The 12518-nt window shown below is 39.5% G+C and overlaps 1 protein-coding gene across 2 annotated transcripts in view; it reads left to right on the forward strand.

The window, feature by feature from the left end:
* The first annotated feature begins 3627 nt into the window (after nt 1–3627).
* Nucleotides 3628–12518, forward strand: part of ppme1 (protein phosphatase methylesterase 1) — a 62544-nt gene continuing 53653 nt past the window's right edge. Inside the window, exons 1-2 of one of the 2 annotated variants that reach the window (XM_043692210.1) lie at nt 3628–3645; nt 4348–4427. In XM_043692210.1, the coding sequence (XP_043548145.1) occupies nt 3643–3645; nt 4348–4427 (83 nt within the window). In that variant the 5' untranslated portion in view covers nt 3628–3642. Of the gene's footprint in view, nt 3646–3758; nt 4058–4347; nt 4428–12518 lie in introns of those variants that run through there. The other variant, XM_043692208.1, reaches the window with a different exon arrangement.

The raw sequence follows: 12518 nt of genomic DNA on the forward strand, positions 1-12518 counted from the left end.
AGATCCCCCTCATACTTCTAAACTTCATTGACTATATACCTAGAGTCCTCAAACGTTCTTCATATGTTAAGTTTTTCATTCCTGGAATCATTCTCGTGACCCTCCTTTGAACATGTTCCAAGGCCAGTATATCCTTCCCAAGATATGGGGCCAAAACTGTGCACAATACTCCCAGTGTGGTCTGACCGGAGCCTTATACAGCCTCAGAAATACATCCCTGCTTTTATATTCAAGTCCTCTCAAATTAAATGTCATTGTTGCATTTGCCTTCCTAACTAATGACTCAACATTGAGAAAATCCTGGACTAGAACTCCCAAGTCCCTTTGCACTTCAGACTTCTGAATTTTCTTCCCATTTAGAAAATACTCCTTGCTTCTATTCTTCCTACCAAAGTGTATGACCTCACACTTTCCCATATTATACTCCATCTGACACTTCTTTGCCCACTCTCCTAACCAATCCAAATCCTTCTGCAGCCTCCCCATCTCCTTAATGCGACCTATCCCTCTACCAATCTTTGTATCATCTGCAAACTTAGTCAGAGTGCCCTCAGTTCCCTCATCTAGATCAATAATATATAAAGTGAAAAGTTGTGGTCCCAACACTGAGCCTTGCGGAACACACCTCAGGCTACCATCATGAGAAGGGTTCTTTTATCCCCACTCCCTGCTTTCTGCCAGACAGCCATACTTCTATCCATGTTCGCAACTTGCCTCTGACACCATGGGCCCTTATCTTACTGAGTAGCCCCCTGTGCAGCACCTTGTCAAAGGCCTTTTCGAAGTCCAGGTAGATAACATCCATTAGCTCTCCTTCGTCTAACTTGCTTGTAACTTCCTCAAAGAATTCCACCAGATTTGTCAGGTATGACCTCCCCTTGATGAAATCATGCTGACTTTGTCCTATTTTATCATACACTTCCAAGTATTCAGAAATCTCATCCTTCACAATGGATTCCAGCAACTTACCCATTTCCATCTTTTGCCTTACACTCTTTTTATAGGGCTGTCATGTTAGCAATTTTCCAGTCCCCTAGAATCCTCCCTGATTTTAGTGATTCCTGAAAGATCATCAATAATGCCTCCACCATCTCTCAGCTATCTCCTTTAGACCTCTGGAGTGTAATATTTCTGGTCTGGGTGAGTTATCCACCTGCAGGCCATTCAGTTTTTCTAGCACATTCTCCTTGGTGACGGCCACCATATTCAGCTCTGCCACCTCACTCTTGAACTTTTGGGATATTACACGTCTTCCACCGTGAAGATTCACGTGAAGTAATTATCCAGTACCTCAGCCATTTCCTACCACTATCTCTCTAGCATCATTTTCCAGTGACCCAATGTTCACTTTTGCCTCTCTTTTGCCCTTTTATTTCTAAAGAAATTCTTACTGTCTTCCTCTATATTACTGTTAGCTACACCAAGGAAGGATGACAGATTTTCTTTCCTGAAAAACATTAGTGAAAAAGGTGTTGTAGTTTCATAACAATCAATGATTATCTCACAATTACCATTATTGAGACTAACTTCCAATTTCATTTTTATTAATTTACTTTACATTCCACCGACTGCTGTGATGTGTTTTTAATCTATATCCTGAAGACATTAGCCTGGGTCTTTGTACTACTGGTCCAGTGACATTAGTTACAATTCGAGATGAGACCACAAAAATAATGTAATTGTCTTTTAAGAAAACAATACTTTTTTGTTTTAAACTAGGCAAGGTTTGAGATACTAGATACTTATTGAAAGATTATTGCCACAAAATTCAACGGTTTCCACAGTTCCCAGATTCCACAGAATCCATCCAGTCTTGGTCTTCTCTAGATGAGCTGACCAACTCCTGAGGCTGCAGACAACAGCCCTCAATACTGGGCAGAAACAGATGTAATGAATATAGAATATCCTCTGTTTTTGCTACAATTTTCACACGCTGCAGGCTTATAGAGTATGAATTGAAATTGACAATTGGATTTTGTCATACATTACTTTTTATCACCTCCCTTTTATGTAATGACTTTCACTAATAAACCTAAGTTAATGAGCTCTTTCCTTCATCATCTTCCAGCTAGCGCAGGCATACAAAAGGCTGATTACGATCTTTCTGTACCCTAACAATTCTGTAAAGTTAGTGACTGAGTGGAAGCTTCATAATAACATATTTCCTATTAGTGCCAATTATTAGACTTCCACAGGTGATTAACTTACAAGAATACATTTAGAAGCAATTAGCAATTCAAAATTGACATTCAAAACAGGTAAAATGTGATCATTTTTCTTGCCAAACAATCGCCTAATTGCCTTAAACAAAGGTATGGCTAGATTTTTGATTTTCTTTATAAATCGAGAATATCTGGATCAGGCAAAAAGGGGTGGCAGAAGATAAGTTGAAACTTTATTGCTGGAACAGCACAGCAGGTCAGGCAGCATCCAGGGAACAGGAGATTCGACGTTTCGGGCACAGGCCCTTCTTCAGGAATGAGCCTTGTAGAGAGAGGCAGAGAGCTTCTTCAAGGAAGGCATCCTTGTAAGAGGATTCGCAGTAGGTTGAAATCTTCGAGGAGAAAGTAAGGTCTGCAGATGCTGGAGATCAAAGTTGAAACTTTATTGCTGGAACAGCACAGCAGGTCAGGCAGCATCCAGGGAACAGGAGATTCGACGTTTCGGGCACAGGCCCTTCTTCAGGAATGAGCTTTCGACGTTTCGGGCACAGGCCCTTCTTCAGGAATGAATGGCTCATTCCTGAAGAAGGGCCTGTGCCCGAAACGTCGAATCTCCTGTTCCCTGGATGCTGCCTGACCTGCTGTGCTGTTCCAGCAATAAAGTTTCAACTTTGATCTCCAGCATCTGCAGACCTTACTTTCTCCCCGTGGCAGAAGATAAGGCAGGACTGGGTTGAATGGCATAGCAGGATTCAGAAGCTCCCTTATCTGGGAGTAATTAAAATTTTCAATATGACTTTAGCTGTCATTTTAAAATTTCCTTCACCCTCCAGAAGGGTTTCCTGCTTGGCTGCTCTAGGACGATCTCCGTATCTATTCAGACATGCCTTGCTTCCATTGCTGCTGGTTGAAACTGGTACTGGGAGAACCTACTGGAAACCCATCTCCACAGCGGGCATCCTCCCTACTCCCTTGGGCTTCTCACAATGTTGGGTGAAAGGTGTTACATTGAAAAATAAGAGGTATTCTGCAGCTGGAAATACAGTATCTGGAATCGGTCATCGTGAGCGATAATATGATGAGTTTTCTGTTCAAATTCGACTAACTTGTAAATTAATTCAGTCTGTTCAAACAGCAATGCGCTCACTGTTTTGAAAAAAAAGTCATACCGGACTCGAAACGTTAAATCTGTTTCTCTTTGCACAGAGGCTGCCAAACCTGCTGGGTTTTTCCAGCATTGTGCGTTTGTTTCAAATTTCTAACATCCGCAATACTTGTAATGCGAATTTATTCCTCCCCCTCAAAATTCGATGACCCGTGATGGCATCAAGCAGCTGGCAAGACCAGAACTTCCGTTAAAATTCAAAGTGGTAACCAGGGCAACGGCGCGCCGGAATCTAAATATAAAACCTATAACTTCCAGAATACTAAACGGACATCCGGTGCTGGTTGACCATTACGTAATGTGGTAAATGGCATCATGGTAAATGTAGTCCTCTTACTCTGCGGTGCAGTGTCCAATTGCTGACAAAGGTCACTGGGAGGACTACAAATCCCAGCAGTGAGGTATCAGCGCAACAACCGCCTCTCCTACTGGAGGAGTAGGCCATCTTCAGGAATATAGACAGGACTTTTAACAATTTGTATTTAATCCCAGTGTTCACTATTGGCGAGGCTGCATTGGTATATATGTGGCGCCTATAAGTATAAAGACTGGAGCAGTCGCTTCTGAAGAGCAGTGGCATTAATTTGACAAGATTATTAATTTTATTCTTTTAAAACATTTCATGTCTATGAAACATGTCTTCTTTAGAGAAAGAATTGTTCTTGAGTAAATTGCCGTCGCGACCACCGATGCCGTCAGGTCCCCACTCTGGAGCTAAAATGAGAATGGGGTTAGTGTGCACGTTAGGTTTTTAAATTCAAACTGTCGATTCTGTTTGTTTTCTTGCTGATTCCCTACACTAGTCAGTTTTTGAGATGACCTTAAATCAATCGGAACTGTGGTTTTATTTTCTGTAGTTTGGTTGATTTGAGATTGTTTGAAAAATCACTTGTAATATCTCGTAGATGTACAGTTAAATAAACTTTAACCTTGTTTTGCCATTTCAATACATCTCTTCAACAGAGACGAGTAGGACGGATGATGCAAGTTTAACTTAGTTCTTTTTTTAATTGCTTACAGTATGGACTTCAGTACGACCTACGGATTGATGCTTTCTTCCTCCTTTTTAAAGCAAACTATAGTATTAATTTTTTTAAAATGTAAGTGGAAAAATTCAGTTTTTATCTGTACTACATGCTATATACAGCTTGTGATTGAACAATGTAGAGGCAATACTTAATCTTATTTGACAAAAGCAACATACTATCGTTACTGGATTTCTAAAGTAAAATCAGAATACTGAAAATACTGTAGAGAGAGAAAAACAGTTAACATTAAATCTATGACATTTCATCAGTTCTATTTTCAGAATCCAGAACTGGGGCGCATAGTTTCTGAATTCAGAGGTTGCTCTTTTAAAACAAAGATGAAGAGTAATCTCTTTGGAGGATTGTGATCATTGGAATCCTCTATCCCAGAGTTCTGAAGGTTGAGTCATTGAAAATGTCAAATGTTGAGGTGAAAAGATTACAGGAGAGTTGAGGGTTACATGCATCACACATGTAAGCTGAGTTGTTGCTAAAATCAGATTAATCTTGAATGGTGCAGTAGACTCAAGGGGCTGTATGGCCTACTCCTATTATCTCTTATGTTCTCAACTAGAAATGGTGACAGTGCAGATTGCGAGGAAGGATTGTTTTTGCATACTTTGATCCACATGTGTTTTGGTATTAGCTGACTCTCTCTTGATTCCTTCTTCTGTGTTGAGTAGCGCAGTGAGACAGGTATCATTTAAGTCTTGTCACTTAACAATTCTAACACTTTTATTGTGTTTTATTCAGAATCAACTTAAATAGACCATTTCAATTTTGCTAGAAAAGGGAAGCTATTTAATGATTATATGTGTGAGATGCTGTTTGAGTTGAACTGAAATGATTAGTGTTCTGGTTGAGGCTGAATCTTTATGATGAAGTCTTTATGATGAATCTTTATGATGATTTTTGAATCTAATTTATACTATTCATTGGAGCAGCATTTATTTTGGAATATCTTCAGCATTTAATTTGCACCTAAAAGGTTTGTAGCTCACTGCTTACCTTGGTGTTATGTTTAGATCAGAATGTGATTGAACTGCCATTTTTTTTGTTGTTGTTTGCAACAAATATTTCTTTTGAACAATCAGTTAACACTCTCCCTCCTCCCACACTCTTCCTGTTTTTTTTAATGAAAGAAGAGCAATTTTAATGCCACATTTAAAGGGGAGAGTGTCTGGTTCATGGAGTTCTTGAGTTGGTGTAACCTGAGGCTTTTATTTGTTGACTAGTATGCTTTAGTTGTGACAAAGTATCTGAGTTCTGAGTAATTATTTTCCCATTTGGTTTTTAACTGTCTCATCCTAGAAAACAGCAGACAATGAGCCAGGAGAGTCTTGCTTATAATTCAGTTTTTCTTTCTGTCTGTTCTGGTGCGCAAAAGCAGAAAATGAACTATAGTTAAATGTGTAATCTGAAGTCTGAATTCATTTTCTTTCCAAGATGGCTAACTGGAAGGTGAGCTTTTTATTTCATAAGAGGAAGGAGAGATCTGATTTTCTCGATGCTGATTTGATTGCGTGGTTTCGTTGTCTTTGGACAAAATGGTCATTTCAGTTGTGATGACTTCATTTATTCTGCCCATATTGAGAAAAGCTTTGTGAGACCTATCAGGTGACCAATGCAAATTGGTCCATATTTCGTTCTTAAAAAACATTTTAACTATGAAAAATATTTTGGTTCTAACAACCAGAGGTTAAATTTTAAGTCTGTATATACCACTATGAAATGTCTGTGTTGACATCAACAAGAACAATGCAACATTGTCATTTGGCCTTTTTTTTAAAAACACATTCATTCCAAAACACGATGGGAAAGTCTGTAAGGTGTTCTCAACATACATTTTATGGAATACGTTACCTTAAATTGTTTCCACCTGTGATGCGTATGTAAAGAGCAATGCTTGGTCCAGAAACTAAAATATTACTTTCAGCATTGGTGTGTACCTGTAGTGCACAATTTGTAACTTGGCTTTACGCAGTTCAAGTCATATTTAATTTTCAACTACCCTATACTTTGTGAATCCTGGCTTTAACACTGCATTGGAAAGAACCAGCTGCATAGCTTACGAGATGCATCATACAGCCAGACCTCTGAACTGTTAACTTTTTTTCTTTGTTGTTAGCGGCACAGTGGCTCAGTGGTTAGTACTGCTGCCTCACAGCACCAGAGTCCCAGGTTCAATTCCAGACTCGGTTGACTGCACATTCTCCCTGTGTCTGCGTGGGTTTCCTCCGGGTGCTCTGGTTTCCTCCCACAGTCCAAGGATGTGCAGGTCAGGTGAACTGGCCATGCTAAATTGCCCATAGTGTTAGGTGGAGAAAGTGAGGTCTGCAGATGCTGGAGATCAAAGTTGAAACTTTATTGCTGGAACAGGTCAGGCAGCATCCAGGGAACAGGAGATTCGACGTTTCGGGCACAGGCCCTTCTTCAGGAATGAGCAGAGAGTGTTCAGCAGGAGAAGATAAAAGGTAGGGAGGAGGGACTTGGAGGAGGGGCGTTGGAAATGTGATAGGTGGAAAGAGGTCAAGGTGAGGGTGATAGGTCGGAGTAGGATGGAGGCGGAGAGGTCAAGAAGGAGACTGCAGGTCAGGAAGGCGGTGCCGGGCTGGAGGGATTCGGCTGAGAACAAGGTGGGGGGAGGGGGGATGAAGAAACTGGTGAAGTCCAAGTTCATCCCCTGTGGTTGGAGGGTTCCCAGTGTTAGGTGCATTAGTCAGAGGGAAATGGGTCTGGGTGGGTTACTCTTTGGAGGGTTGGTGTAGACTGGTTGGGCCGAAGGGCCTGTTTCCACACTGTAGGGAATCTAATCTAATCTTTGTGGACAGTATGTATCTTTTTAAATTGCCAGCATTTAAATACCAGACTTTACATGTTTGCAATGAGATTACCAAGGATAAAAGCCATTGGTTGTGTGAAAAGAGTGGATGAACAGACATTATTCCAATTAAAAACAAGGAAAGGAGATTTGATAAGGTGCGTTCAAAATTATAAAGGATTTTAATAAGGGGAAACTGTTTGCAGCCATAGAAAGATGAGTAACCAGTGGACATTAGTTTTTTTTTATCAATTATCTGGAATCTGAGGCTGCTCAAATCAAAAAAAAATACAGGGAGGTATTCGTAAACTGAAATGCACTGTCTGGAAGAATGGCAGAACTAGATTCAAAATTAACTTTCAAAAGATAATCAGATAAATACTTGAAAGGAAAAATACTAGGCTATGGGAAATATTTCTGACATATAGTAGAACACTAATTTCAAACAGCCATCGCAAACACAATAATTGCATGGTCTAATTCTGTGCAGTATGATTCTGATTCTACAGCTTCAGCTTGTTAGGTTCTTTTAGATTATATTACTTACAGTGTGGAAACAGGCCCTTCGGCCCAACAAGCCCACACTGACCCGCCGAAGCGCAACCCACCCAGACCCATTCCCCTACATTTATCCCTTCATCGAACACTACGGACAATTTAGTATGGCCGATTCACCTAACCTGCACACTTTTGGTCTGTGGGAGGAAACCGGAGCACCCGGAGGAAACCCACGCAGACAGGGGGAGAACATGCAAACTCCACAGAGTCAGTCGCCTGAGGCGGGAATTGAACCCAGGTCTCTGGCGCTGTGAGGCAGCAGTGCTAACCACTGTGCCACCGTGCGAGGTTTCACACATAAGATGCAATTCGCACACCAACTTCTGCAAACAGTTAATGTTTATTAAAGCTTGTGCATGCTACATGACCCCTCTGACACTTCACAGACATGCAAAGTTGAGTCAGAAGAGATCCCGAGCAAAGAAAATACATCCCCTTTATACAGGTCAGTTGGTAATGCTCGCAGATACCCTGGCCGCTCCCCCTCCCTCATAACCATGTGTTATGCCAGGTACAATGATAGGATGAGATCATCCTTTGAGATGACGCAAATGTAAATGCTCTAATCCTGGGTATCATTATGCAGATGATTTCCTGACCCAGTGATTCCACAAGACAATGTAGGTGTGATATGTCCTTGCTTGCTTGGTGGGCGGGGGGGGGGTGGCGGGTGGCGGGTGGGTTGCTGCAGATGAGTTCTGGCTTCACTATTTCCCCAGTTTGATAGGCTTCAGTTTTGGGGATGATCACGCAAGCGAACCTGATTGGCCGGGAGATGGCTATTTGAATTGAATAGTAGGGGAGTCGTGGAAAATAATTGTCTAAATGGAGTTGGAGTCATCTACATTCCTGCATGAATGTCGTCCCCACCCATTTCCAGAATGTTCAGACAGTGCAGTTTAACCCTTTAATAATACGTTAATATCCAGAGAGTGAGTCCAATTTAATATTTTAACATTACAAGCTGAAGTTGAACAGAAATTACAAATTCTATATCAAAACAGTATACAGATTCATTATGTACTTAGTGTGATGGCTTATCAGGTCTTAAATATTCTTTAGCTTTTATTTTACTAATTTGCAGTTATAGTTTTCCTGTTAGTATTATGTGGTATTTTGTTAGGATATTGTTAGATTTGTTCAATTTTTATTAAAATAGCCTTCAAAAGGGCTCTAAAAATTTGCTCATATTGACCTGGTATAAAAGAATTTGAGGATACAAAATTCAGAAGATAGAGACATGGTGAAATTTGAATTTGAGATTTATCAGTCAATAATCAAGTCAGTCAGTGTTTGTGTCTCCCCGGTATTCAATTATTTCTAAAGTCCAGAGAATGAAGTGGACACAATCGAACATGAATTTAAAAACTTCTCTGTGAATGAAAAGCAAGTGAAATGCAGAAGGAAATACAAAAAATTAAATGCAAATTTTTGATGATTCATTTACATAAGTGATGGGCATTCCCCTGATACCATTGCCAATGAATATTTTTGAGCCAATGGCTGAAACATTCATTTTAGTCATTTGTGGGATCTTAGCTGCCAATTTCCTAAGTTATAACTGCAGTTTTTAGATATCAAAAGTACTTCATGACTATAACATGTCAGGGCATTCTGAAGTCAAGGAAAAAAAAGCTGGAGAAACTCTGCACTTCTGATAGCATCAGTGGAATTCTGAAGAAAGGTAAATGGACCCGAAATGTTAACTCGGTTTTCTCTTCATTGATGTTGCCAGATCTGCTTAGTTTCTACACCAATTTCTGTTTTTATTTCAGATCTCCAGCATTTTCAGTTCTTGATTTTAATTTATTTTCAGATGTGTAAGATTCTTAAGATAGGACAAATAGAAAAGGCACTTGACTTTGTGAAGGGATATCAGTGAAAACTTTGAAGATAACTGGAACCTCAGTTAAGTGTTCCATAATCTGGGATGTGAAGAATTGGTTTGGACCTAGAAACATAGAAAATAAGAACACAAATGGGCATTTGATTCTTGATGCCAGCTTAGCCATTTGTTATGGTCGTGTCTGATTAGTGCACTTTGATAGCTTGTTCATCCTTTTCCTCCATGCCCTTTCTTCCCTTAGCCCCAGAGTGCTACAACCAACTTGTTCATGAAATCATACAATGTTTTGGCTGGACTACTTTCTGTAATGGCAAATTCCTCCGGCTTACCACTCTCTAGATGAAGACATTTCTCTTCTCAGTCCTCAATTGTTTACCCGTATCCTCAGACTGTGACCCCTTGTTCTGGGCTCCCCTGTCATTATGATCATCCTCCTTGAATCTACCCTGTCTCGTCCTGTTAGAATTTTATAGACCTGTGTGCAATTTCCCCCTCATTGTTTTGAACTCCAGCCGATATATCCTAACCGATTCAACCTCTCCTCAAATGTCAGTCCTGCCATTCCAGGATCAATCTGGTAAACCTTTGCTGCACTCCTTCTACAGCAACACCTTTCCTAAGATAAGGAAGCCAAAAGTGCACACAATATTTCAGCTGTGGTCTCACCCAGGCCCTTTATTAATGTAGCAAGACATCTTTGCTCCTGTACTCTAATCTCACTATGAATATCAACATGCCATTTGCTTTCTTTACCACCTGCTACACCTGCATGCTTACCTTCAATGACTGATGTACAAAGACTCTCAGGTCTGTTGCACATTCTGCACTCTCAATTTACAGCTTCTATCTATCTCCACGTTACCCTCCATCCAAGTCGAAGTGTGGCGCTGGAAGTGCACAGCCAGTCAGGTGGCATCCGAGGAGCAGGAGAATCTACTTTTCCTCATGCAGGGCTTAAGCCGGAAACGTCGATTCTCCTGCTCCTCGAATGCTACCTGACAGTGCTTTTTCAGCACCACACTCTTCAACTCAGATCTCTAACATCTGCAGTCCTCACGTTGCCCTCAATCCCATTTGTTTTATTTTTACGCATTAATCTCTTAGGGAGCCAATGAAAAATTTGGTCCTGTAACAACCTGATGTTAAATGGAAAGACAAATAATTTGCACTTTTTTGTGGAATAATGCATAGTGAGATTTTCTGATTTTGAAACCAGAAAGCTTGGGAGATTCAACATATTCACAGACTAGTCCATTATATCTTCACATCAACTATAATTTTATATTGTAGAATTAGTTCAGTGCATTCATCAGTTTGCACTTTATTTAACTCTATTCTCTTAACAGCATGAGCCCTATATTCATTCAATCTCTTTTCTACATTTGAGCAATCTCAATTCTTTTTTTTCTACATTCATGGTTCTCACCATAAATGTGGGTGTTTGTTTTACCTTATGTATTTTCTTAATTGCTAACTGCATTGTGACGAGCTGCTGTATCCTTAGTGGTATTACTCACGTATTTAAACAGATTTTTGGATTTCCTGTCATTTAGTGGAGATTATTAATGTATGACTCAAATTGATATACTTGTGAAGATTTTTGTGTTTTTTTAACAACTATTCTGCTTCATTTTCAACTCATTAATCTTCTTCATTCATTGTGTAATGTAAATTTTTGAATTTTTTGAACCTACAGTTTATATGACCATGGTTTTTCCACATTAAATATAACTTCTATTTCGACCAAGTGTCAAGTTTCAGAAGGATTGTATTGTCCACCAACTCATTTTGTTTCCCACACAATTTTGTGTCGTGAATAACTAGGAATTCTGCTGTTGACACATTCAGCTATATTACAAGAAATAGGAAAAAATTTAAGAAATTAGATTTGATTGTATGGAGCGGTGGATGCATTTTATGAATAACTAATTCTTAAAATTATTGAGAGAAGTTTTAATTGTTTTTAACTGTATTGTATCATCAGAAATCCAAGTTAGATTTCAGTCCTCAAATTCCAATAAAACATTTAATTAGATCTTTTGTTTCTTATAAGATACATCCTGCTTAAAAAATAGGTGTTAAAGCAGCAGCATGGTGGTATAGTTTCATAAGCAGACTGTGTAGTGATTCAGTTGCTTAAAACCTACTAGTTGACTTATAAAAAGCACCCAGTGCAACAAATGATGATTTATGTTTTCTGTATCAATATTGGCCAATGAAAAGCATTTCTATTTCATCATTAAGCGTAACCAAATTGTTAGAAAGATCCCTTATTCTACCGAGTTTGTGACAATTTCATAACTTTGATAATCACTGCAATGTCCCTTCAGTAAGATTGCCAAATAAAGGGCAGTTTTATACTTTTTCTTTCAATCCCACAAAGAAGTGAGTTGAGATTACCCTAAGTTACTTCATGTCAGGTATTTGTAGTCAGCAGAAAGAGAAGGCTTCTAATGTGGGTTGGATCCTTGGTCTTGAAGATGAAAGGATAGAATGCTGACCTTATCACATATTTAATACCATGCTATATTGTTACTGCTAAGTAATGGATGGTGTTGAATTTCTTAAGTGATTAGGTGGTCTCTGAAATGGAATGTTCAACTAGAGAGTCCCATTTTTAATATTTGTTTTTGCTATCCTGATGTCTTGGTTCATTTTAGTGTCACTTTGGCTTCTGAGTCAGCAGGTTCTGGTCCCACTTCAAGACTTGAACACCAAAATCAAAAGACTGAAGTGACATTGCAGTAGTACCATATTTGGGAAGTCAGTCTGAAACACCTCCTTCTCCCCCACCCCCAATTTTTTTGAGGAGGGCAGGGAAGCTGTTCACTGTGGCCTGGGTAATATTTATTCTTTAATTGACATGATAGAAACAGATTACCAGGTCATTATCACATGTTTTTGGGAATTGCAAATTGGCTGGAGCCTTTCCTGCATT

This window comes from Chiloscyllium plagiosum, chromosome 6 (genome assembly GCF_004010195.1).
Source record: "Chiloscyllium plagiosum isolate BGI_BamShark_2017 chromosome 6, ASM401019v2, whole genome shotgun sequence".
Lineage (NCBI taxonomy): Eukaryota > Metazoa > Chordata > Chondrichthyes > Orectolobiformes > Hemiscylliidae > Chiloscyllium > Chiloscyllium plagiosum.